The sequence below is a fragment of the Mauremys mutica genome, chromosome 4 (assembly GCF_020497125.1).
Source record: "Mauremys mutica isolate MM-2020 ecotype Southern chromosome 4, ASM2049712v1, whole genome shotgun sequence".
NCBI lineage: Eukaryota > Metazoa > Chordata > Testudines > Geoemydidae > Mauremys > Mauremys mutica.
The window spans coordinates 131,090,581-131,116,573 of record NC_059075.1 but is presented as its reverse complement, the minus strand read 5'-3'; the positions used below and the strand labels follow the sequence as shown (position 1 = coordinate 131,116,573).

At 47.4% G+C, this 25,993-nt stretch overlaps 1 protein-coding gene across 4 annotated transcripts in view; it reads right to left on the bottom strand.

The window, feature by feature from the left end:
* KCNC4 (potassium voltage-gated channel subfamily C member 4) overlaps positions 1-25,993 on the bottom strand; it is a 130,612-nt gene that overhangs the window by 88,446 nt on the left and 16,173 nt on the right. For 2 of the 4 annotated variants that reach the window (XM_045012191.1, XM_045012190.1), the window contains exon 3: positions 24,404-24,589. In XM_045012191.1, the coding sequence (XP_044868126.1) occupies positions 24,404-24,589 (186 nt within the window). Of the gene's footprint in view, positions 1-13,276; positions 13,341-13,895; positions 14,043-23,057; positions 23,175-24,403; positions 24,590-25,993 lie in introns of those variants that run through there. The other 2 variants (XM_045012189.1, XR_006578637.1) reach the window with 2 other exon arrangements.

Sequence of the window (25,993 nt, the reverse complement as noted above, 5' to 3'; positions counted from 1 at the left end):
TGAGTGTCTGCAGCACGCAAGACAATGGGGCCCTGATCCAGATGGTATGGTGACAAAAATAAACTGTCTGCTCCTTGGATTTTAAGTCCTTCTGGGCAGGGACTCCATCTTTGTTTTGCAAAGCACCACATACATGTCTGAAGCCTTGTATATAATAAATCATTACAAGGCACGATATGGGAAATGAGCTTTGTAAGCTTCCCACCCACACAGATCTATCAATACACTTCAGCCCTGACCTGCAGTACTCCCTCCCCACTATTCCAGTGCTGGGTTCCCACATACAGCTCTGCCGATGCTCCTCCTTCTTCCAGCGGCATCTCCGGTTTTCCTAGCTCGTATCACCCACACAGCTCTGCTAATCAGCCCTGACCCGCAACTCCCATTGCCCTCACCGAGCTCTGCTGCTGCATCTCAGTCCTGACCTCCCAGTCCCTCCCATAGCCCAGTCCTGGATCCCATCTTGGGCAGAGAGAGAGAGAGGTTGCTTAGTTCTCTACAGGCAAACCTGACCACCCAGCCCTGCCTATGCTGAGCTCTGCCTATTTCACAGCTCTGCCCTGTCCTGATGCCCCATGACCCTGCCCAGACATGACCACCCAGCTCAGCCAAATCGGATACCTGATTTACAACAGTCTCATTATCCTGTTCCAGACCCCTGCATTGGACAGGATGGGAAGATGCACTCATGGTGATCAGCGGGATTTTTGTGACAGGGATTTAGCACTAAACTTTCCCTGCTGAATTTCATGCGTCGTCATTTGCTTACAAAGGAGATTCAAACGAGTGATGGAAGAATCTCTAAACCGGTTTGGAATTTGGAGCCATGTGAGTCTCCAGAAGTTTGGCTGCTTTGCCAAGCCTCATCCAAACTACTGGGGCTGCAAGTCTGTCAGTAATGTCCCAAGAAGAAGATCCCTGGGAGGTAGGGTGACCATATTCCCCCCAAGGGAAAATGGGACACCATGTAAGGATAGCCTAAGTTCTCTCCCCCCCCCGTGTGTGGGGCTGGTGTTGCTGCTCACACGAGCCCTGCCTGCCCCACATGTGGGGCTAGCATCGCTGCTCCCACACACACATTCCTCCTCATGCCACTTTTGACAAAAATGGGTATTTGTCCCATTGATCAGTTGGCAAGAGCAAATGGGACAAATGTCTCCACTTTTGCCAAAAAAGTCGGGATGGCCGGGACAGGGCTTAAAAAAGGGACTGTCCTGGCTAAAACGGGACATGCGGTCACACTACTGGGGGTTGCCGCTCAGGAGAGCAGCCTTTCACTCAGGATTCCAGGGATTTCTGCATCCATCCTGGACCACACTGGGAGGCTCAGAGATCAGCAAAAATGAAAGCAAAAGTTTGCCAAAAACCTTTTCACACCTCCAAAGAGTTGGTTCAGAGATGGCCCCCCGAGACCCAGTTCTTCTATAGAAAGAAAGATCCATCGATTTACCCCAGCAGAGGATCCAGCCCAGAGTTGGGATTCAGAACCAAACTTCCCCGTTGGTCAGCGCTGGGATTCTGATCCGTTCCCACCCCCAGCAAACATTCGGGTGGATTTTCACAGGAGCGGTTTTGCTCCCTCATGCCTCACTGAAACCCAGATGTCCCAAAGCGTAGTGCACTAGTAACCACAGGGCTCTAGCTTTCTTTGTCAATGAATTCATCAGTATTGATTGGAGCTCTGAGTCATGCTGCAGCCTCTGTGGGTGTGCCAGCTCTGGGCTTCCCAAATGAAGGGCCAGCTTAGTGCTCTTAAGTGCCATTGACTCCAAGGGGCATTAATAAATGAGGCACAGGGGAGTGGCTAAGTGACTTGCTCAAGGTCACACAGGGAGTCGGTGGCAAAGCAGAGACCTGAACCCAGGTCTCTCAAGTCTGAGGCAATTTCTTCCCCTGCTAGGGGGTTCTGTCCATTTGCCTCAGACCAGCCGGTTCCTCCAAAGAACGGGAAGGCCAGTCACAAAGCTTGTGAGGCTGTGTGAAAACCTCTGAGCCACCACGCTGGGCAGATTCCATTGGAACTGCAAGCAGAGTCTGTTATCCAAGTGAAGAGAAGATCTCAGAGGAGGCTGAGTCAGGAATAGGATAACAGCTCATGTCTCCAGCTGATGGAAGTGGTGGGGTGGCAGGGCCCTAGACAGGGCTGAAAGGAGAAGTGTCCTAGGCTAGCAGAGGTGTGGGGCAATCCAAGATATCTGCAGGCCTCTAGCACTTGGCAATACCACTCCTGTCTGGATGGGGAGAGGATTGAGTCTGGACCTTGGCTTGGGAGTGATCTCCCAGGAAAAGCCAGCTGTAGCCAGGAGCAGAGCTGCGGCTCAAAGCATCCCCTCTCACCTGTGCAAACAGCACCCTGCCCTGCTTGTGGAGAAAGGGGCAGTGTTTAGAAGCTTCCCGTTGTCCTCCAGTGCAGCTAGGAACACTCCAGCCCGCTCTATTGATTTCTCAGGACACCACTAAGCTTTTAGCTCCCCCAGATTCCTTTACCTTCCAAGCTGTTTTTGCATCAAAGTTGTGATTGTCCAGGTCCCCCAGGGACTTGCCTTTGAAAACAGCTTCCCCAGTCTGAGAAATTAACCCAGCTAAGAAATAAATAACAAAGGGCTTTGTTTAGGCCCATCACCAGACAACAATGCCAAGAGTGCAATCTGCCTTCATAGAATTATTATTTGTGTTATGGCAGACACTATCGTGGCCCCAACCGAGATTGGGGCCCCCTCACTGCGCCGGGCCCTGCACAGGCCCTGACCAAGGTGAGGGGCCCATAAGACAATATAGTCCCTGCCCCAATCTAAATAGACAAAGCAGAATTCTCCTTCTCAGAACAGAGACAGAACTATTTAGTGACTTGCCCAAGGTCCCATACAGAGTCTGTTGCAGATCCAGGAATGGCACCCAACTCTCCCGAGTCCAAATTCAGTGCCATGGCCACAAGGCCAGCCTTCTTCTCTGAAGCAAGCTACCCCAAGTGCCCAGCACAGCATGCTGTCATAACAGCAGACTCCCACTGAAGCGTTGCATGACCTGTAATGGGAGCAGGATCGGGTCCTTATTTGCTACAGTAACGTCTCCTCAGGTGCAATCCCAGTGCACTGCCCACTGTCATAGCTTGGAATCCTCCATGGACCATGGGCATGTCTACGGTGTAATCGGAGGTGTGATTGTAGCTCAGGTAGAAATACCTGCGCTGGCTTTACCTGGGCTAGCATGGCAAAAATAGCAATATAGACATGGGGGTACATGCGTCAAACTCAAAAACCAATTATTCACACAGCTCGACCCATGCCACTTTGCTCTGATTGTGCGCATCCTACAATAGATCACTGGCTTTGGTTGGTTCTCTTTGTCAAAGAACCTGTTTGAGCAGACAGAGCAGCTCAGGAAACGCTGGAACCTGAACCCATTCAAGCAAAAACAGCACAAAACAAACAGGGATGGGAGCCGGAAAGCTTCACTGAAGCCTTTCCAATGTAGGGAAGCCAATCTTGCTGGTTGAAAGGAATGGAGACGTTTTCTTGTCAAGAGGTTTTCAAAGTTGAAACAATGAGTGCTGGGCCCTCAGGGGGAGCTGAATGCTGGATGTTCAGCACTAAAAGGCACAAGCCTCTGTCACTTGAGTCAAATGCTCCTTGGCAGCTATAGTAGGCTCTTATCCTCATGAGAGCCAGCCACTAGAGGAAGACAAAGCCAGCCTGGGTTCATGTGGGTTACATGAACACTATTGCCTTCTGGATACCACACGGTTCTCCCTTGGAGACGCAACACTTGCCGGGGTAGAAGAAAAAGTCCTAGCAAGGAAAATCACACCTGTGACTTCTAAGCAGCTTCTCCCCCTTCCTCTGCTGAATATCATTACCCAGGCTTCCAGACCTTAGAAGCTAACTTTCATCTTTCAGATACATGGCTTTCAAGGAATTTTTCTTTCTAGATCTGGAACATGATACTTTCTGGGACCATTTTCCTTCATCCCTTTCATTTTATTTCAGCAAACTATGACAGCCTCTAAAACTGCAGGAATTAAAATACCCAAAGCAGCTCTCTCAGCAACCTCCTTTCTGCAGTCACTTCGCAGTTGCATGCTCTGGGCTTGCCTTGTAAGTAACATCTATTGTTTATGGCTGGGATTTAAAATGGGTTCCCATTAACACATCACAGAGATGGGGCAAAAACCACACCTATAATCCCTCCCCCCATCCCATAAACCACATGCTGTTACTTTAAAGCGTCCATGTTCCTTGGGATTTGGATCTCTAAGGTGCCCACGGCACTTTGTGTCCTAGGTATATTGATGAATTACTTATATTTCCCCTTTGCAGTTTTATCTGCCGTTTGATATACTGATACAGTGCTGTAATTCTTTTCTTCCTGTCCTGAAGTGCCATTTATTGTTGCTCTGTGCTGTTGAGCAGCTGCTGTGTTCCACCTGAGAGATGGCTGCATTTCAACAGTCAGAGAAAATGGCCCTTGTATAAGTGTGTTGCCAAGTGCTTTGTGGTCCTTTTGGAGGAATCATTACTTTCCATTGGGTTGTGGTTGGGAGGCAAGAGCATGGCATAACAAGAAGCTATTGTCCAGAAGGCTGGAGCGGGACAACCTAATAATATATTAGTAGCTTAAAGTTTAGCTAGAGAGCTCTCTCTTTATTCTAGGACTGCATCTTATACCAGTGGTTCTCAAGCTAGGGCCGCCGCTTGTTCAGGGAAAGCCTCTGGCGGGCTGGGCTGGTTTGTTTACCTGCCGTGTCCACAGGTTCAGCCAATCACAGCTCCCAGTGGCCGCAGTTTGCCGTTCCAGGCCAATGGGGGCTGCAGGAAGCTGCAGCCAGTACGTCCCTCGGCCCGTGCCACTTCCTGCAGCACCCACTGGCCTGCAGCGGCGAACCGCGGCCACTGGGAGCTGTGATCGGCGGAACCTGCGGATGCGGCAGGTAAACAAATGGACCCGGCCGGCCAGGGGCTTTCCCTGAACAAGCGGCAGCCCTAGTTTGAGAACCACTGTCTTATACCACATCTGCCTTTGCTCTCTTATTTCCTCATAGGCATTGCCTAACTGACATTTTTTATTGTCATTAAATAGGCACTGCAGATTTTTACTGCCAGTGCTGGGGAAGCCAGGCACAGACTGTTTCTGGGCAATGCAATTATTTTCATACCACGCCTGTTTCTTGTCCAACTGATCGTTAGGTCTTTCCATTTTCTCAGCTCCTTCAGGAGTCTCCTGAGAAATGGTGCAATACTTTGCACATATCTTTCTTCCTGGGATCTAAAAGGGCTTCACAAGTATTAACTGATTTCCAGAACACCCATGTATGTTTATCCCCATTTTACAGAGAAGAAAACTGAGTCAAAGAAGAGCTGAAGTGACTTCCTCAAAGTCATGCTGAAGGCAGTGGTGGAGGAGTTGGTAAAGGAATGTAGGATTTCTGGTACCCAGTGCTCAGACAGGCACCCCGGCACCAGAGTGATGTGCGTGTCAGCACTTTGGTGGCAGGGACCATCTGTTTTTTCTCCGTGTTTGTACAGCACATAGCACAGTGGGGTCCTGTTTTGGAGCAGTAATAGGGACTAATGCATAGGGTCAGGATAGAGGATGAGCTGGCTGGCTGCATACACTCATCATTTGTGTTAGAATAGTGCCAAGTCCAGGGTCCCATTGTGCCTATACCCAGTGAGAGAACGTCCCCCTTCTGAAAGACCTTGCAAGCTGAAGAGACAAGATAGACAAGGAAAGGATGCAGACTTGCCCCAGGCCACAGGCAGATCAGTGATTAAGTTGAGAAGAGACCCTAGGCATCCTGCCAGCCCTCCAGTGCCTTCATTATTGGACCATACTACCCCACACCTTGATGGACTGTGTCTCTTTTCTGCCATCCACACCAGACCCTCACATGGTTTTCCAAGTGCGAGTTTGAATCGACAGCAGTGTGCCGGCAGATGTGTCCTATGGGTCAAGTATGCAGATGTGGGGGTTGTGCCTGGGTATAGGTATGTGCAAACATAGTATATGCATAGACAGGCCTTGTGCAGTGTACTGCAACAGTGTGTGTGCGTGCGCACTGCTTGAGGGGAGGTGTATCCTTTGCACGCAGTTCTCATGCATTGTGGGTGTCATTAATGTATGGCTGAGTGTGCTCATATATAGACACATGATGGGTCTTTGTGCAGTGAGTGTGTACGCACCTTGGATGGGCCTGTGTGCACAATGTGTGTATGTACTGAATTTCAGTGCAGTGAACACGTGAGCTGTAGCAATCCCAGCCATTTCCAGGGCCTGCCCAGGGTGTGTGTGTGGGGGGGGAATTTAACATACTCGGGCACTGTATTTTCAGCAGCATTGACCTAATAATGCATCTGTTAATATGAGGGAGTTTGAGAAATTACCTTGGATCCATAAACAACTTCAGGTAAAGTTACCAATCTAAATTTTGTGTAAATAGTCTCTGATCCCAACACAGCTCCAATTAGGCTTCTAGCTTCAGAACCCTGCCACAAGGGCTAATTGCAGCTGATTAGCCACAGCTGGCTGCCTCTTGGTGACTCAGGGGACTGCTGATAGGCTAAGGAGGTTTTTATTGCTAAATCACAGGTTCAAATCCAGCTTGGGCTAGTAGCAATGGCCCCTTACACCCAGAGGGCTATTCAGTGAGCCATGCGAAGCAATGAGTCTATGGTTTTACTCCAGTCCAGCCAACAGGTGTCACTGCCACCTCCGGCCCTGTTCCTGCAACAGAGGTGCCAAGGACTGAATGGGCATGTAGACCAAATGATACCTCCAGCCCAGAGCAGATGCACATTTAATTAAAGCTGGCACTGCCATTACTTGGGCCCTGCAGTTAAACAGAGGAATCAGACCCCAAGGCCATCAAGCCAGGATTGAGTTCAATGTGAAAACCATACTTAGCAACAAGGTCTTGTCAGAACTCTGGCAAAGGCAAATGAGCTGCTATTTATTTATTTTTTTTGGAGAATCTGAATAAAAAACTGCCCTGCTGCTCTTCCACAGACATTTCTCCTTAATTGGAAATGTTTCTTCTCCATAGATCTCTAAACATCGTGAAGAGGAAAGGTCCTTTTAAAAGGCTATTCCAGGCTGCAAAAAAACCCCACCAACAACCCAACATATATAGGTCCCCCCTCCCCCCCCCCAAAAAAAAAAGGTACTTATTTTTTGGGTGGAAAAGGAAAAAAAATCCAATTGATTTCTCAACAGTTTGGTGCCTCTCACTACAAAATCCCTGAGTCTTACTCTCTATTTCTGGTTTCTGTTGCTGTAGAAGCAGGAAGGGCTGCACATTAGTCAGGCTTTTTACCAAGTTACATAATGTTAATTCTAAAAATCGCAGAGCACAGCTACATGTCAGGTCTAATACACATTAGATGAAACATTAGTAGCTTTGCTGATCATAAGTTTCTTTGTCTGCTGAGGGTATTCCATGCCACACAGAGCAACAGGCTCCTCTTTGGTGTTTGCAGGAGTCTGTTTCAGGAGCTTGGTAGTTAGCTGCCGTGACAGCAAAGAACAGGCTCTTTGGACTTGTAGATGTATCCAATGTAGGGCCAGGTTACAGCTTTCATGTTTCTCGGAACCAAGGTTTTCCTTGGAAAGGGGGCAGCAGGTCTGGATTCTATTCCTTGGTCTTCCCAACCTTTCTGTGTGACTTAGGCAAATCACTTATGATTCACAGATGCCAAGGCCAGAAAGGATCAGGGTGATCAGTGCTGTTTGATCCTGCATAGCACAGCCAGAGAATTTCACCTGCCACTTTCTACAGCCAGCCCAATAACTTACGGTTTCACTGACACAGCTCTTTCAGAAACAGGCACCTTATTTTGATTGACAGATCTGAAGGGATGGAGAATCTACCACATGATCTCTCTCGAAGATGCCCAGCTACTTACTATGATGATGCACCAGGTATTAAAACCTAAACAGGTTTTGTTCCTCACTGCCTCAGTTTCCCCATCTGCAAAACCCAAATACCAATATTGACTTATTGTCAAGCTAGAATTTGGGGCAGGGACCATTCTTCTGTTCTGTGTTGGTACAGCACCATGCACAATGGGATCTTGGCCCATGGCGGGAGCTTCTGTGTGCTATGGTAATACAAATAATAAGACATTGTTTGTAAAGTCTGTTGAGATACAATAGATGCCAGGGGAGAAGGACGAGGCATTATTAGTGCTATGAGCTGTGGCCTTTTCTCTTTTCCCTTGGTTACATTAGAGGTGCTAACCATAAATATTCTGTGACTCACAAACCTGTTAAAATTACCGGAATTGTTAGGTAAATGAATACGCCTAATTACCAAAATCAGACACGTACACTGCTACAGAATAGCTCCATGACAAGCTTGTTTGAGGTAAATGGCAGATGAGTCACAGGCATGGCAAAGTCCAGGGGAAGCCTGGCCCCAAGATTGGAAATGGAAGAAAACGCAGAGCTAGGTTCTCTTTCAGGCTATGTCCACACTGGCCTTGGCGTGCAACCCCGGTATAGCTACACCAGCAAAGTGCACCTGGTCTGGATGCAGCTATCGGCCACAGTCATGCTTTGCACTGGCATAATGAAACCACTCCCTGCGAGCAGAACAGGCAATGCCAGTAAAAGCACACTAGGAACTGCTGCCAGCATGGCTGTCGGTCAGGTAGGGTGATCAGATGTCCCGATTTTATAGGGACAGTCCCGATTCTGGGGTCTTTTTCTTATATAGGTTCCTATTACCCCCCACCCCCATCCTGATTTTTCACATTTGCTGTCTGGTCACCCTACAGTCAGGGATCACACCCCTCCCTGATCCATGTAGAATCACAGGACTGGAAGGGACCTCGAGAGGTCATCTAGTCCAGTCCCCTGCACTCGTGGCAGGACTAGGTATTATAGCTGTGCTGGCATTAGGCTGTAGTGTAAACACAGCCTTGGCCTGCACTGCTGCTCCAAATTTGGTAACAGGCCCGTCGGGGAGGTAGAGAAGGTACCATGTCAGAAATGGTTATTTAGCACTTAGCAGCCCTGACATAAATCTGTCAGTGATCTGCAGCCTAAAGGAAGCAGCTGAACAGTTTGCAGAGTGCTCCCGGCACAAGTCCCTGCTTTTAATTTTTTTGTTCTTTTAATGATCCACAGACAAGCTTGGGCGGGGCGGGGGAGGGGGGGAGAAAGACACAACCACGACTTCTCTAGTCTCTGCCCTTTGCTAACTAGGACTCAGAAAAACCCACATTTTTTTCCTTCTGAAAGAAGAGGGAGGTTTTTCTACACACTCCTGTGAGCTTGTTAAGCTCGGCAGGGAAATCAGGCCAGTCACATCACCCTTAGGTAGTACTTGTCACACACAGGTCTCAATACTGAGGGAGGTTGGTATCATTATCCCCCTTGTACCGATGGGGAAACTGAGGCAAAGAAGGGAAGCAATTACTGAACAGGTCCCCAGTAAAGCTGGGATTAGAACCCAGGTCTCCTGATTGCCTGTCTAGTGTGGATCATGGTACGTTCCAAACTACAGCCGGAACAAAGAGCCCAATTGTTGAGTAGTACCCTACTCCTTAAGCTGTCCCATTGAAATAGAAGCGCTCAGCTCTGCTTGGCTAGTGATAGAGGAGATTGGTCTCTTTAAGGGCTTTAATTGACCCCATCAAAGGACCCAAAGACTGGGCTCTGATCCCCTTTACTTCACTGCCACGTTCAACTGGGACATTTCACAAACATCAATAGTTTTCTTCTCCCCTCCTGCCCCCCAATTTTTCAAAGTGGAGATTTGCTGAAACGGACCCTTCCCTGCAAACAGTGTCTCCTTTTTGACAAATCAGCATTTTCCCGGCCTGGCCCCACAGCGGCCAACACAGAGCAAGGGTTAAGCTGTAGCCAATCACAGAGCAAACGTGCAGGCCTTGCTTTGAGCAGGGCGTTGGACTAGATGGGCTCCTGAGGTCTCTTCCAACCCTGATCTTCTATGGTTCTATGACACAGCATGCTCAGGGCACCTAGCCCCATCAGCACACATCTAAGGCTCTCTGCACAACGGCCTGCTTAGTAGGTCTACACTGCAGCTGGGAGACTCGCTGCCAGCTGGGGTTGTGGATGTCCCAGCTTGGATTCTCTTAGCTTCAGAGCCAAGTTCCCCCCCCCCCCGAGCCAGAACGCTGCTATTTTAAGTGCGCCAGCTTAAGCCTACTTGGGCTAGGACATTCATTCATAGACATACCTTATGTGGGGAAGCACAACTGCTTCCCTGTTTCTCCCCCAGTTCGGCTCTTCCTCCCCCATGCTTCCTTAACGACTAGCTCCCCTGACACAGCCAGCTGCCAAAGCCTCCTGCCCCTGTGGAGGCTACAGGTTTCTTGCCCCCGTGCTCCATTGTTCTGATGTTGCACAGGGCTAGGGTTACCATTGACCTTAACGATCCAGTTGTTGGATAGACAAAACGGGCACAGACAGCAAGACGGAGACAGCTTAAATCACCAAAACTGGGGGTGGCTAAGGAGATGGGAAATAGAGGTCACCCCTCACCCCTTATGTTGCAGTAATTAAAAAAAAAATTATGAGACTCCATCACCCAACTCAGTGACCCCTTATGTTCCACCCACTCATTTGCACTCATGGCTGTTCTGGAGCAATTCGACGGAGAGGCTGAACATCCCTGCCCTGTTTTATTTAGGTTACACTTAAGGATTTGAGGAAAGAAGCAAATCTGCACCCGGGGTTTTCCCCAAATGCACATGGGAGAGAATAGATTTGTTCCCCTTACAGAAAAGTGAACGTGGCCAGAAAAACAGGTGGCTAGTGCCAAGGACAGCGCACTCAGCCGGAGGAGAGCACTTCCCAGTTTGATTCTCCTCTCCTGGCACTCAGTTGTCAATGTCAACGTGCAGGGGAAGGGCAGAGTGGAGATGCAACATCATGTTGTGTGATGGTGGGGGTGGTGGAGCAGAGACCAGTGAAGGACAATGAAATGACAGAGAGGTCCGTATGCTGTTAGAGACTGGAAGATATGGGAGATCAGGGGCGTTGCAGAGAATAAGAAGAGCTGCAGAGTGATGGGAACAGAGAGAGGCTCAGCGTATGGCAGATACCAGCTATGATGTTCAGACTCCTGGGTTTTTCTATAGCCTTTGTGAAGAAAATGGACACAAGTGAGGTTACAGCCAAAGAAACTTCATTGGGCAGAATCAGAGATGACCATGACCTAGATGTGCAGAAACCCTCAGAAGAGCCTCATCAAGATCCTACATTTAAAAGGATCCATTCCTGAGTATGGTCCCCTAGAGACCACAGCCCACATCTACCTAAAAAGCTATGAAAATAGGGCTCATCTGTGTGGATAAGAATCCTTAATCAACCTAGAGGGAAAAAGTCAGTTCAGGAAAGAACTTTCCCTGCTGGAAAGAGACAGCAGTGGACGGGGCTTTCAGTCAGAGAGGAGTGAATTCTAAAACCAGTTTTGATTCAGCCATGTTCCCAACTTTCTCATGGTCGCTGTCCGTGGATGGTCTTTTACCACAGCATGAATTTTAAGCTCATTTGAAAGTCAAGCCTTCACTGAGGGTGAATATAGACTGGAACATTCAGTAGTAAATATGCATTGCTTTGGTTAATTACAGAGATCATCCAATCAGGGCACAGACACTATGCCATATGACTCATATAGCAAACCAACATCTTGGAAGTTTGGATAATGAGTTGTTCCTAGGGGAAATTGTTGGGTTTTTTTTGTTTTTGTTTTACAAATAATTATGAAAAACAAATGAAACAGGGGATTTTGTGGGCGGCAAACAAACAGAGAAAGAAGCAGAATTCAACCAACTGATGATTCGTTATGAATTATTCCCTCAGCTCTCATTTTAAATTGGAGATAGCAGCAGCAGCTATCAACCCTACTATGTTTACATATCAGGCAAGGCTGGTTGGAAAAAAAAATCCACTTGTTTTCCATGAGAAATTTTAAAACTGTCAAAAAAGATTCCCACAGAAATTTTTCTATGAAAGCCAAAAAGTTTTAAGTAGAATTTTTTTTTATTTTTTTTGGAAATCAAAAGTGTTTTGGTTATTCATTAAAAAAAATCAGAAAATTTCAACCAAAATTAAAATTCTCTTTTGCATCAAAAAAAAAACCAAAAAAACCCCAACCTTTGTTCCCCCTTCAGAAAAAAAACGGTGTGTCTCATTGAAAATTTTTTTTGATTAGCTCAAATATCAGTTCTACTTTTAGAGTCCTCCAGAGTCTACTTCAGGCCTGACCTTCCCTCAGAAAATCCTGATGCCTAATTCACCCCCAGTACAGCACCACCAGAGGATGGAGCATGTCTGTCCTACACTGCATCCTCCATGAACATTAATGACCAGTCCAGACCCTAACCCTAACCCTAACCCTAACAACTCAAGATCGAGCAAGCTTCCCTCTGCTTAAATTAAGTGTGGCCTCATTCATGACCAGACAAAGTGTCCATTGATAACATGCAGGGCTCTTGGAATCATTCTGCATTCACCCGCCACAGTCACAGAGACAATAGATCACTCCTAAGAACCCCGCACTGGGGTTATCCCTTGAAAACAGATGTCTATGAGGTTTCCCTCATCACCACATTGAGAACTTCTAGGGAAGGGCAGGAAATCAGTTCTTTGACAGCAAAAACCCAAACTGTTAGTCAGTCAGTTTGATGGTGCCTGAAAACACTCTGTATAACCATCAGGTTTGTGTGTGTAGGTTTAGACACAAAAGGGTCTGATTCTGACCTCTGATGCACCCCATTCCAATTTCAGTGGTACTAACTCCTTGTTTACTGGGAGATAAGCAACAGCTGAATCAGGCCCATGGTAGAAAAGAGGCTCTGGTTTTGTAGAAAGCCACCAACTGGGGTTTGTAAAGAAAGATCACTACAGGCAGGTGAACTATTGCAGCAAACAGCTTATTCAACAAATCCAGCCCTTTCTCAGACCACAAGTTGCCTGTTAAGAGGTCACAGTTCTAACTGATTTGAGCCTAAAATATTTGTCAAGTGGCCACTGATTTCAGGTGCCTCAATTTCTTGGTGCTCAACTTGAGGCCTTTGGGGCAAATGGAAGTGCCCAAAATTAGTGGCTCTTCGTAATCATTCAACCAGAAGTTTGTGCAAACCCGAGTCAGCCTGTGGATTGCTTGCTACTCGTTATTCTCTAGTTGTGCTGCTTAATTGGCTAGCAAGATCACAAGCCAGCTCCCTGCCTGGAGGACAGTAAGGGACTCTTTCCATTTACAAAGTTTAGGTTTGCAAATTATCCCCAAAAGTTTAGTGTTACTTACTGATCTATCGCACATTCAGTTCTTCACGAGAATGTTCATTACACTTGGGCTTTCCTCAAACATCCTGGTGAATTCAGAGATTCCTAAGGTCAGAGGGTCATAGCACAAGCCAGAAAACCTCACCCCAAAATCCTTACCTCAATCCCTACCCTGGTTGAACAGCTACAGATCTTGTAGACACCGAAGCATCTTTATTCAGGACAGTAGTTAAGCACACGCTTAGAAGTTAAGAGCATGCTTAAGTGCTTTCATGAAGAGAGGCCTGTAAATGGGTCTCTACCTCCTGAGCACCCCCTTGTGGTGGCTCTGCAGCACCCTGCTTCAGTTTCCCCTCTCTCACAGAGTTCCTCAAAAACTCCACCCAGTATATATCATTTTAAAACATTCTCCATCTGGAAGGGGGTGGGGGAGGTAACAATTAATGTAGTCCATACACGCATTGGCCCTCCAGGCCCCAACCCTTCCCCCTAACCCAGGGAGCCCATAGCCATCTCTCCAGAACAATGCAGCACTTCACACCAGCTGGCCCCTTCAGACACCAGTTCTCTCCCTGAGTCAGATGCCCCCAGCCCCCCTTCCCTGTTATAATCCAAACAGCCCCGATCCTTACAGCACTCACCTGCAGCTTCCGGCTGGCCTGTGGCTGGCTCAGATGCCTCCAACCTGCCCTTCCACTCTCCCTTATATCCCTGAGCCTGGTCAGTCAGTCACACGGCCTTCCTGCCACATGACCAGAATCATTTGTCCCACCTGGGGAGATGCGCTGATCTCACCACAGGTGGGGCGCTGAGGCCCTTAAGAGGCCAGCCACCCTGTGACAGGGCCCAAGGACAGAAGAATCCACCCCACCTCATAGTAAACTGTTCCAGTGGTCAGTTCCCCCCCACCCCCCCGGCCTCCTGTTAAAAATGTGCAGCTGGTGCCCAGTTTGAATGACACCTGGCTTATGTGAGCACTTGTGAATAAGAGGCTGATCAGCAGGCTTCTTTACCAAGGAAGCTGTCTCGGTTCTATTTGCCCAGCCCCAAGGGGTATCATTGCTTTCTAACAGGGCCACAGAAGCAGGGCTGGCTCCAGGCACCAGCACAGCAAGCAGGTGCTTGGGGCGGCCAATGGAAAGGGGCAGCACATCCGGCTCTTCGGCGGCAATTCAGTGGTGGGTCCCTCAGTCCCTCTCGGAGGAAGGGACCTACTGCCAAATGATGAAGCGGCAGCGGTAGAGCTCCCGCCGAACTGGCACCAATCGTGACTTCTTTTTTTTTCCTGCCACTTGGGGCGGCAAAAACGCTGGAGCCGGCCCTCCACAGAAGCACCCAATTCCAAGCTGCTGCTTGGGCAAACCATCCAAGGAAAGTTGCAAAGCATCAGAGGGTTTTGCTATGCTAATTGCCATCAGTGCTGTTAGTTAGGGAGGCTGGTTTCCCAGCAACACATATAGGTGCTAACTGAGGTCAGCCTAATTGGTTTAAAAATGGGTTTGTTGCCAAGGAGCTGCATGGAGGCATTTTATAAACAGAGCGGCTGATGGCAGTGGGCACCTCCATGGTCTCTTCCCATGCAAAAGGGCATCAGAGGTTCCATTCCACCTTATCCATGTGCAAATACTCAGCGCTCAGTGATGTGCCTGAATGATCACACACGTGCACTGAATGGGGAACAGAAATGCATCGTCACGCAGAGATGCACATGGACCCGACAATGCACATGGGTGGGGAGCTGCAGTAACTCACATACTCCTATACTTCTGGCCAATTACTCACATTCTTGCAACACACTCATGCACAAATACACAAAAACATATGTACTCACCCTCATGCCCTTGTACACTCATCCATGCATATACACCACAGACACACTGGCACATCACAAATAACTCACGCACACATACTGTGCACTCACTTAGCATGAAAAACACATGGATGACCCGGTCCATTAACTCATGCACACACACTACTAAATGAATTATATACACATTCTCTCCTACATAGCACTCAGATCAACACAGACTTATGTAGGTATCACTTCTGCATCACATATGCACATAATCTTGTAGTTACATAGATGTCAAAACCCTCAGCTGCTTGGTGCCCTAGGCTGATGCAGGACAATAGAACTTAGAGTATGTTAACACTGCACAGTTACCCAGGCTCTACCTCCCTACCTTCCACACAGAACAACCTCTAACCAGGGTTTGGAGGCATTTGAGCCTGTGGGAAGTTACCCAGCTGGGAGTGTGGGTTAGAACCCAGGCTATGCTTTAACTCGAGCAGAATCATAGAATAGAATAATAGAATATCAGTATTGGAAGGGACTTCAGGAGGTCATCTGGTCCTATCCCCTGCTCAAAGCAGGACCAACCCCAACTAAATCATCCCAGCCAGGGCTTTGTCAAGCTGGGACTTAAAAGCCTCTAAGGAAGGAGATCCCACCACCTCCCTAGGTAACCCATTCCAGTGCTTCACCACCCTCCTAGTGAAAGCGTTTTTCCTAATATCCAACCTAAACCTCCCCCACTGCAACTTGAGACCATTACTCCTTGTTCTGTCCTCTGCTACCAATGAGAACAGTCTAGAGCCATCCTTTTTGGAACCCACCTTCAGGTAGTTGAAAGCAGCTATCAAATCCCACCTCATTCTTCTCTTCTGCAGACTAAACAATCCCAGTTCCCTCAGCCTCTCCTCATAAGTCATGTGCTCCAGCCCCCTAATCATTTTTGTTGCCCTCCGCTGGACTCTTTCCAATTTTTCCAAGTCGTTCTTGTAGTGTGGGGCCCAAAACTGGGCACAGTACTTCCGATGAGGCCTCACCAATGCTGAATAGAGGGGAATGATCACGTCCCTCGATCTGCTGGCAAAGTGGAAACCTGCCTACTTTGCAGTGAAGACACAAGCAAATCACTCGAGTTCTAATAGTCCTCCAATGCCTTCCCACAGTTCCCCCCGAAAGGACAGAAATTCTCTCGCAATTGACTGGGAAAGAATCCTAGAGCATTTCAGCCCAAAGAACCATGGGATATGCCCAGACAGATACGGGTGAACACGGAAATAGTGAGGACACAGTACTGAGGGCAGGACTTAGCAGCGGAGATGCCAGGTTAGGCTAACCAGGTTAACTGTGTAGTATAGACACAGCCTGAGGCAGTGGGAGTTGGATGGCCGGACAGACTGCAAAGTAGCACACAGGTGCTGGGTTAGGAGTCTGGCTGCCATGCCTGCTGCCCAACTACAGCCTCAAGGGGATGTGGTCTGCACATCTCATGGCATTGCCAGGCCCTGAAGCGCTCCAGGCATATGGGGCAAAATTTACCTTAATAACAAGGGCCAGCACCAGTGGTAAATTTTACCCATAATCTGGTTGGCTGGTGGGGATGCCCGCTGCTCCTCTTGAAGAAGTACTAAGGTACTTATGAAACAATGTCTTAACATATAAAGTACTAGATGGGGTGCTACAGACCACCAAATCACACTAGGGAACAGGATGACTGGCTCCTTACACAACTATCTATAATGTGTAGGGGTAAAAAACAAATAAAAACAAACAACTGTGACCATGGAGGACTTCAATTTGCGAGACATACGCTGGAGGTCTCATGCAGCCAGTATTAAAACACCCTTAAAAAGAACTGGAGTACTTGTGGCACCTTAGAGACTAACACATTTATTTGATCATCAGCTTTTGTGGGTACAGCCCACTTCATCAGATGCATAGAATGGAACATAGTAAGAAGATTATTTTATATATATACACACACACACACGAAAAAGTGGAAGGAGCCATACCAACTGTAAGAGGCTAATTAATTAAGATGAGCTATGTCATAAACAGATCAGGGTTAAGGTCTCTTTTACCTGGAAAGGGTTAACAAGCTCAGTAACCTAAGAAACACCTGACCAGAGGACCAATCAAGGGATAGGATAATTTCAAATCTCTGTGGAGGGAAGCCTTTGTCTGTGTTCCTTGTTTGCTCTGTGTGCTCTCTTTGGATCTAAGAGAGGCCAGACATGTCTCCAAGTTCTCCTGGAGTATTTCCTACTATCCAGTATAGTGAGTATTAGAAAGGCGAATTAGTCTTATAATTTGATTTCTACATTTGCAATTGTGTGTTTGCTAAAGGAAATTCTTTATTTCTGTTTGCTGTTACTTTGATTATGCTGAGGAGGAGGGAGGGGAAGTCTCTCCAGTTTTTATAAGTTAAACCCTGTATTTTTGCATCCTGGTATTACAGAGATAGTGTACGGTACTTTTTTTTCTTTCTTTAATAAAATCTTTTCTTTTTTAGAACTTGATTGATTTCTTCCCTTGTTTGGATTTTCAGGGGAGGGGAGGGGGAAAAGTGAATCCCTCTTTGTTTGATTCAAGGAGTCTGAATCAAGGTATTTTTCCCAAGGACTAGGGGAAAGGGAGGGGGGGGTATAGGGAATCCCTCTTTGTTTGATTCAAACTCCTTGAATCAAGGTATCTCTCTCCAGGACTAGGAAAGGGGAGGTGAGTCCCTCTTTGTGTTGAGTCAAGGATTTGACTCGTTGTGTAATCTCTCCGGCAGGCTGGAGAGAGGAAGGGGGGGAGGGGAACTGGCTGTTTCTCTCTCTCTAGTGAGATTCAAGGGGTTTGAATCTGGGTTCCCCAGGGGAAGCTTGGGGGACAGGCAGTGTGTCAGACACTTAGAAAACTGACTGGTGGCAGCGAGAACCAGATCTAAACTAGAATTTTAGTTTAGAGGAGTCCATGCAGGTCCCCATCTTGGAACCCAACAGCTCCAAGTGGGGGAGAAGACCTATGACAGCTATTATCAGCAGGAGGAAAAAAAACCTTTTGTGGTGATAATCAAGATGGCCCATTTTAGACAGTTAACAAGAAGGTGTGACAATACTTAACATGGGGAAATAGATTCAATATGTGTAATGACCCAGCTGGGGTCATCTATTTCCCCATGTTAAGTATCCTCACACCTTCTTGTCAACTGTCTAAAATGGGCCATCTTGATTATCACCACAAAAGTTTTTTTTCCTCCTGCTGAGGCTAGATTACCGACACAGAGCAATACAAATCACTTGGTAAACTGGGCACAAGCAAACAATATGCATTTTAACATGGCTAGATGTAAATGCGCTCATCTAGGAACATAGAATGTAAGCCATACTTGCAGGATGGGGAGCAGAGACTCTGAAAAAGATTTGGGGGCCTGGTGGATAATCAGCTGAACATGAGCTTCCAGTGTGATGCTGTGGACAAAATGGCTAATGCCATCCTGGGATGCATAAACAGGGTACTCTCAAGTAGGAGCAGAGAGGTTATTTTACCTCTGTATTTAGTACTGGTGAGACGGCTGATAGGATATTGTGTCCGTTCTGGTACCCACAATTCAAGAAGGATGTTGATAAACTGGAGAGGGTGCAGAGAGGAGCCATGAGAATGATGAAAGGATCAGAAAACCTGCCTTCTAGTGAGAGACTCAAGGAGCTCAACCTATGTAGTTTAACAAAGAAAAGGTTAAGGGGTGATTGCAGTCTACAAGCACCTACATAGGGGACCAAATATTTAATAATGGACTCTTCAAGCTAGCAGAGGAAGGTTTAACATGATCCAATGGCTGGAAACGGACGCTGGACAAATTCAGACTGGAAATAATGCACAGTTTTTTAAATAGTGAAAGTAATTAATCATTACCAAGGGTCGTGCTGGATTCTGCATCACTGGCAATTTTTCAATCAAGATTGGATGCTTTTCTAAAAGATCGGCTCTGAGAATTATTGTGGGGAAGTTCTCTGGCCTGTATTCTAGAGGGGGTCAGATGAGATGATCACAATGGAAACGTGCACACAGACACATGCCAGTACGGACACACACAGCCATGTTTCAGGGTAGCAACAAATGATTCCCCCACTTCTGCTGCTGAGACCATTTCAAACACATCATCTGTATGGACAAGGGATTGGGGTCATGCCCTCTGAAGGGAAAAGAGGGGGAAATGCTTCATCTGTGTTAGGACGGGCTTGCCCTTCTCAGGACCGAAGAAGAAGGGTATTATGGGAAGAAGAATTATATTCTCCATCTTCCTGAAATAAACCATGCTCAGTTTGCAACATTTCTACTTTAACCAGGACCAAAATCCTGTCGATGGCTGATATCTGCATTATTCTTCCAACTAAACGCCAATGTCCTGGCTTCCAGAGCTTGTAATAACATAAGTACCTGTCCCCAAATTTGACAGAAGTCTCTCAGTGAGCTGGGCTCAGAACCAAAGTACTCTGACTTCGGAGCATTGCCAGGGTGTCCAGTACCAGCACAAATAGCTGCAACGGGAGATTAATTAGGGCCTGAGCAGTCACAGCTCCCATTAACTTTGTCTAGGACTGAGAGCGCTCAGCACCTCTGACAATCGAGCTAGAAGGTTCTAATATTTGGATAGAAAGGATCCTCTTAAGCATATCTAATCCTCTCTCTCTCTCCTCTGGTCCGAAGAAACCTCTTTAAATAACAATGTGTGAAACAAAGGCCGCCGTTAATAGAAACAATCACTAGTCTCCAGGCTAAATGTGTTTCATGAAGCATGTTGAGAAACGGCCATCTCACCCCTCAGAGACCTATCATTCACCACATCACACAGTAACTGGAAGTCACATCTCCAAATGAGCATCTTCCCCAGTTCTCAACCCAAGTCATCTGACACCAAGTTCTGACCGCACCTCAGCCAGGAGGTCTAGATGTTTTGGGGGGACATTAAAGGAATGTGCTGGTCCATTTATTTTCATGCACCATGAACGAGTGGTTACATTGATTCTCAGAGCTAAGCAGGGCCAGGCTGGGTCAGTCCTTGGATGAGAGATCTCTGGCAACCAATGCAGATGCTATAGGAAATAGTATTGGTGATCCAGTAGGGTGGGTGCACTTTGCTTGGACTTGTTAGTGAACCAGTGCCCCAGAATGGTGTTAGGGGATACTGTGCTCTGTTGGGTGAGATGTCCTGACCACATGTCATCATGAAAGATCCCATGGAGGTTTTCACCAGAGGGAAAAGGGATGCCAGTGCCATTGTCCCACCTAATGTGGGTAATTGCATCCTTTCCCAGTTGCTCCAGCTGGTTATGGTAATCTCTCCCACTTTCTGTTTTAGAGCACCCTTGGAGTGTTACCCAAGCTATTCTAATGCCACATCCCACTCCAGAGGTGGTGGCATTTCAGCTGAGGGTGATGGCAAGTTACTGCTCATGCTGAAATAAATTTGTTAGTCTCTAAGGTGCCACAAGTACTCCTGTTCTTTTCCCCTGTATACATAGAATTCATACCTTTATAAAGCCCCTTGTCCTTGCAAAAGGAACCATATAATCAATCAGCAATCATGCTCAAGAGCCCATTGTAACACGCAATGAAACTTCCTGTTCAGATCCCACTCAACCCTCTACAATTGACCTGTGCAGTTTAAAAGAGAACAGGTCAGATCTTCAGCTGGTCTACTTCCAGTTTACGCCAGCAGAGGCTCTGTCTAAAGAGGTTTTCCTGGAAAGGGAAAAGCCCAGTGTTAATTCTTCCTTGTTTTCCCCAACCTGTTTCCCCATCTGGTCTGAAAGTTTATAAATCAGAGCTGGTTGACATTTTTTTTTTCAATCAAAATATTTGTGAATGAAAAAATATGGCTTCAGGTCCAAAATAAAAAATTTGCAGAAATTTTTCATTTAGGTCAAAAAATCCCTCAAAACCATTTTTTTGAGGGGAAGGGGGTGAATTTTTTTTAAACCACTCCCCCCGCCCCCCAATTTTATTCTTTTAGTCAAAACATATTTTTATTTGGTCTAGTAAACATTGTTGGGTATTTTTGGCTTACAAAAGTCAATTTTTAAAAAACCAAAAACTAGTTTTGAACACTGAAGAAAAAAATCCTTTTCAGTTTTGCTTTTTCATTAAAAAAAAGTCAAGAAAATGTTTATAATAAAAAATCTTTCAATGTTTCCCATGAAAAGTAATTGACATTTTTCTTCCAACTCTCCCAAAAATCTGAAAATCCTAATCTCTCTGAGTTTCTAATTCCTTCCTTCACTTGATAAAGCACAAAGCTTCATATGTTATAAATTCCAGCTCCTCTATGAATCATAGAATATCAGGGTTGGAAGGGACCTCAGGAGGTCATCTAGTCCAACCCCTGATCAAAGCAGGACCAACACCAACTAAATCAAAATATGCTGCTGCAATTTCCTAGCTGACCCAAAACCTGATCCAAAGCCCAATGAAATCAGTGGACTTCAGTGGCCTTTGGATCTGGCTCCTAATCTCCAGGTTAGTGGAGAATAACAGAGGGTCCTTCCATGGCAGAGTCACACAGAAGGCTCCAGCTCTCATCTCTGCTGGAGGAGCTAGAGAGTTTTGGTCTAGCAATGTTGCTTCTATGTCACAACAATGGGCTGGCAGTGGTGCCAAATCCTGCGTAGTGTTGGATTAGCCAAAGTGATGGCAAAGTGAGAATGGAATTGGCGAAGCTACTCAGGGCTCTCTGCACTGCCAGAGAGAGACTGGATCTGGCACAGCGACACAGCACTGGATCTACATTGACCACGGGAAAGGCAGTGCTGCTCCATAGCTCCTCAGAGCTGGATCAGCCCTTGCCACGACAAGGGAAACTGGAGTAAGGTGTATCAGGTGGCAGCCCCTCTTCTGGCTCCTCCAGAACCTAGTATTCAGGTTCTGGCTGCACTTTTCCCTGCATTCCCTGATCTATGCACAAAGTCACGGGACTGGGACCTCCTTATCAACCTCCTCTTGGTGCTGGCCAAGATGGCCTCCATCACTGCAGGAGGAGGATGCTGTGGGGAGGGTGCAGTGTGCTCTGCAAGTGTGGGAGCTATTTCCATTCCCTTGTTCAATCACACTTCTGGGCAAAGTCCCTTTGGGCAGTGTCCACTGACAGTCTCATGCCTTTGAGGAGCAGTGGGTGCTCTCCGAGGGTGTCCCCCTCTGGTTCCTTGACTTTCAACCTTTGACCTCACTCCCGTTCCTGTTTTCCCCTTCGTTGTCCCACACACTCCCTTGTAGCGTGAGCATAGCAGCTACTCCCCTGTTAGGTTTGGGGGGGGGGGGCTTGACCCACCTGTCCCAGGTCTGCAAATAGTACAAGGGGAACTGAAGCAGGTTATTTTATTCTTGCCATAAGAGAACACTGGAACTAGACTCTTGCCACTGGATTAGCCATTCAGACTGCAAGAGAGACTGGCACTGGTGGAGTGGCTCACGGCTCCCCAACCCTGGGCACAGCTCAGTGTTGGCTCACCCTGTCTCTAATGCCACAAGAGACAATAGCACAGCAGCCAGCATTCTTGACTCACACCAAAGAACGAACGGAGATCCCTACAAGTTGAGCTAAACTGCCTGTGTCCATCGCTGGGACCGTGAGAGACTCATCTCCTCTGTAGACTGGGCACAGAGGGGAATGTGTAATACATGCTGACCCTGCCTACTAGCAGAGCACCTAAGCACTGGCTCATGTTACACCATCAGAGAGAGACAGAAAGGTGGGGAATAGGCCATGATGCCTCAGTGGCAGATTTAAAGAACAAAGCCACTGCTCAGAGCTTCTGAGCTCTAAATGCAGCAAGAGAGGACAGAGCCAGCAGATCGCTGTATGCGGCTCATTAAATAGGAAAGAGAAAAATCCTGATTTGATTTATTTTCCAAGTTTTCAGTTAAGCTCTTTGCAGAATTTGTTTGTGAAACAATAACATACAAAGTGATCATCTGATGGACTGGAGGAGCGAGGACCCAGTGCGAAACCATCAGACCTGCAGGAACCCACCTGGGTCAATCCCTTTGGGCTACTCAGTCAGATCTCTCAGTAACTTCATTGGCTGGATCCTTGGCTGGTGTAAATTAGGGTAACTGGAGCTAGTTGGAAAAGGCCAATTGTTTTTTGCTGGAAATTTAAAAAAAAAAAAGTTTCAAAATTTCTCATGAACATTTTTTGTTTTCTCATTGAAAAATTGAAATTGCCCAACATTTCAGTTTTCAGAAACAGTTTTTGGTACCGAGGTATGGGGGTTTGAAACCCATAAACTCAAAATGCTTATGGAAAACCAAATATTTTCACCAAAAAAAGTTCCAATTTCAATTTCTGTTTTTTCAATCGCAAAACCTGAACATTTTGACCAAACCCCGCCCTAGCATCACTTTTGTGCTAGAAAACATTTTGACCAGCTGTAGCTGGAACTCCATGGACTTCAGTGGAGTTTCTCCAGTTTACACCAGCTGAGGATCTAGCTAGCTGAGTGGCATCAGAATGCCCTGTCAGGAAGTGGACGAACAAGATATGGGCAGAGCTGGAGGGTAAGGAAGCTGGCACAAAAGTCAGCAGCTGCAAAGAGAAGAGAAGATACTGGTGGCAAGGTAGTTTCACAGGCAGGTAAGCTAGCTGGATGGGAGGCAGGTAGATAAAGCAGACCTGATTCTCTGGGCAAAGCACTCTCATGCTGAATTGGTAGCTTATTACACACGCTTTGCACAGGTGTAAATGATTGACAAGGTGCAGGGAAGAACCAGTGGTTCTAGGTAATGCTGTGGCTAGTGAAGCAGCTAGGTGTGGATGGGGAAGAAGGACCCCAAGAATACAGGTGAGGATTACAGGTAAGAGAAGCCCAAAGGGAATTCCAATTAGCACAGAAAGACAAAGGCAGAGGGAGATGGAGTAGGTGGGAAGGAAATAATCCTAGTGGTCTCCTGGGGACAGATGTGAAAGAGGAAAAAGGTCACACAGGACAATGGAAATGGGTCACATGGTGCACTGGGCAAGCCCTTTGTAAGATCAGCACATGCCTGTGGCGCGCAGTGAAGGGATGAGCCCGAGGAAGCCAAAGCTCAGGGCAAGGTGGCATTTTATGGGCAACCTCCGCTCCGGCATTCACTTCTAAACAGCCATTCTCCTGCGATGGTGGGGGTGTTTCTTCCGAGAAACGAAGCATTTTGCTTTTGAAGGGGGCTGCTATTGGGGGAGCTAATGGGGAAGTGACTGGGAAATGCCCTCCCCCCGCCTTGCCCCACCCCCGGTGGGAAATCAGCTTTACGTGTCCACACTCGTCCCTCTGTCCTCCATCTCCCCGACCCGCGCTGCCACTCTGTCCACCAGCTGCCTCTGGGTCTCGCCTGTACCTTTCCGGATGCCGCCGTCGGCCGTGCAGGAGAAATCGCCAGCATTCAGCAGAAAGCAGGTGGCCGCTTTCTTGGTTTTGTCTCTGGTGCTGGAGCGCCTCATCGGCCGCTTCTCCTCGTGCGAGGATGACAGGGGCTGCTCCTCGTCTGACAGCACTGTATTGGCATCGCCGTTCTGCTTGGAGTCTTCAGGGCCAGGACGGGAGGGGCAAAAAGGATGAAAAATATCAATTTTCCAGAGAAATTGACAAGCCAAGATACTTGTCTGCTTGCTCCTGCTACTGGCAACAGGGAGGCCAGGTGGCTGACTGCCCACTAGCTATGGTAGGGCAAGCTTCCCCCTTATGTGGCCAAGTTGATGTGAGTGGAACTGAGGCAGCAATGGGGTTTGCTGACTCATCCCCCAGAGAATTTAATGCCGCTCTCCCAGAAATCAGAAATAACTTGAGGGGCTCTGTTCAAACCTTCCAAAAAGTAAAAATCCACTGTTAGGTAGAGACAGAGGCTACCTTCCAGCAGGGGTACACCGGAGAATCTCTACTGATTTCATTGGACCTATGTCAGTTTACCCCAGCTGAAGATCTGGTCTAGTAACGCCAATGGAGTTGCGCCAGTTTACACTAGCTCAGTACCCGGCTCTCTGGGCTCAACCCTCAGATCAATCCTGAGGCGGCTCTGAATTACAACAAATAGCCACCTGCAGGATTGGGAAACTACCCCCCTGCTCCTTTACAACTGTTCCAAGCTGCACACAGTGGATTTTGGCCGAGAGCTGGGTCCTGTGGATGGAAATTTTCCATTTAGAAGGGAAATGTTCCATGAGTGTGGACAAACACAGGGTTAGAAAGGAAATTCCTGCAACTTTAATGGAGGTGCTCAGGTCCTGTGCTGATGAGTATAAAACACAGGCCAGTAGCAGTCCCCATTATTCACCCAGGAGGGAACATGAGCAGGGCCAGATCTTTAGTTGGTGTAATTCAGTGAAGCCCTTCAGTGGAGCTACAGCAGTTTGCACCAGCTGAGGATCTGGCCCTGTACATGGTGTGAATTTAGTGCTGGTGAAGACACCAGATTAACAGATCTGCAGGGTGGAGATTCCTCCGTAGGACAAGTACGATCAGGGGAAGTAGCAGGGCCAGCTTCCCTCACAAACATGTCTAAAATACCACCAGCTCCTGGGGCCAGAGGGCAGTTCAGTCTCCACCGCCCATTCAGTCCTTGTTTTCTCTGCTGAGATTGCCAACAAGGCAGCCTGCTGGTGCCAGTTATGCTAGTGTCTTAGGGTACGTCCACACTGCAAGCGAAAGTGTGATTGTAGCATCGGTAGGCATGCCCATGTTAGCGTCAGTCTAGCTGGCCTAGGTAACAATAGCTATGCAGACACGATGGCATGGGCTAGCAACCAGAGTACAAGTCCACTGGGGTACATACTCTCGTTGCTAGCCAGTAGCCAAGACCACGCCACCACGTCTACACTGCTATTGACACCCAGGCTATCATCACCCCTTCACTTTCCAGTGTAGACAGCAGCTTTGTGATGAAGACCTCTCTTCACCGGGAACTGGATTAAGACCCAGGCAACTCACTTTC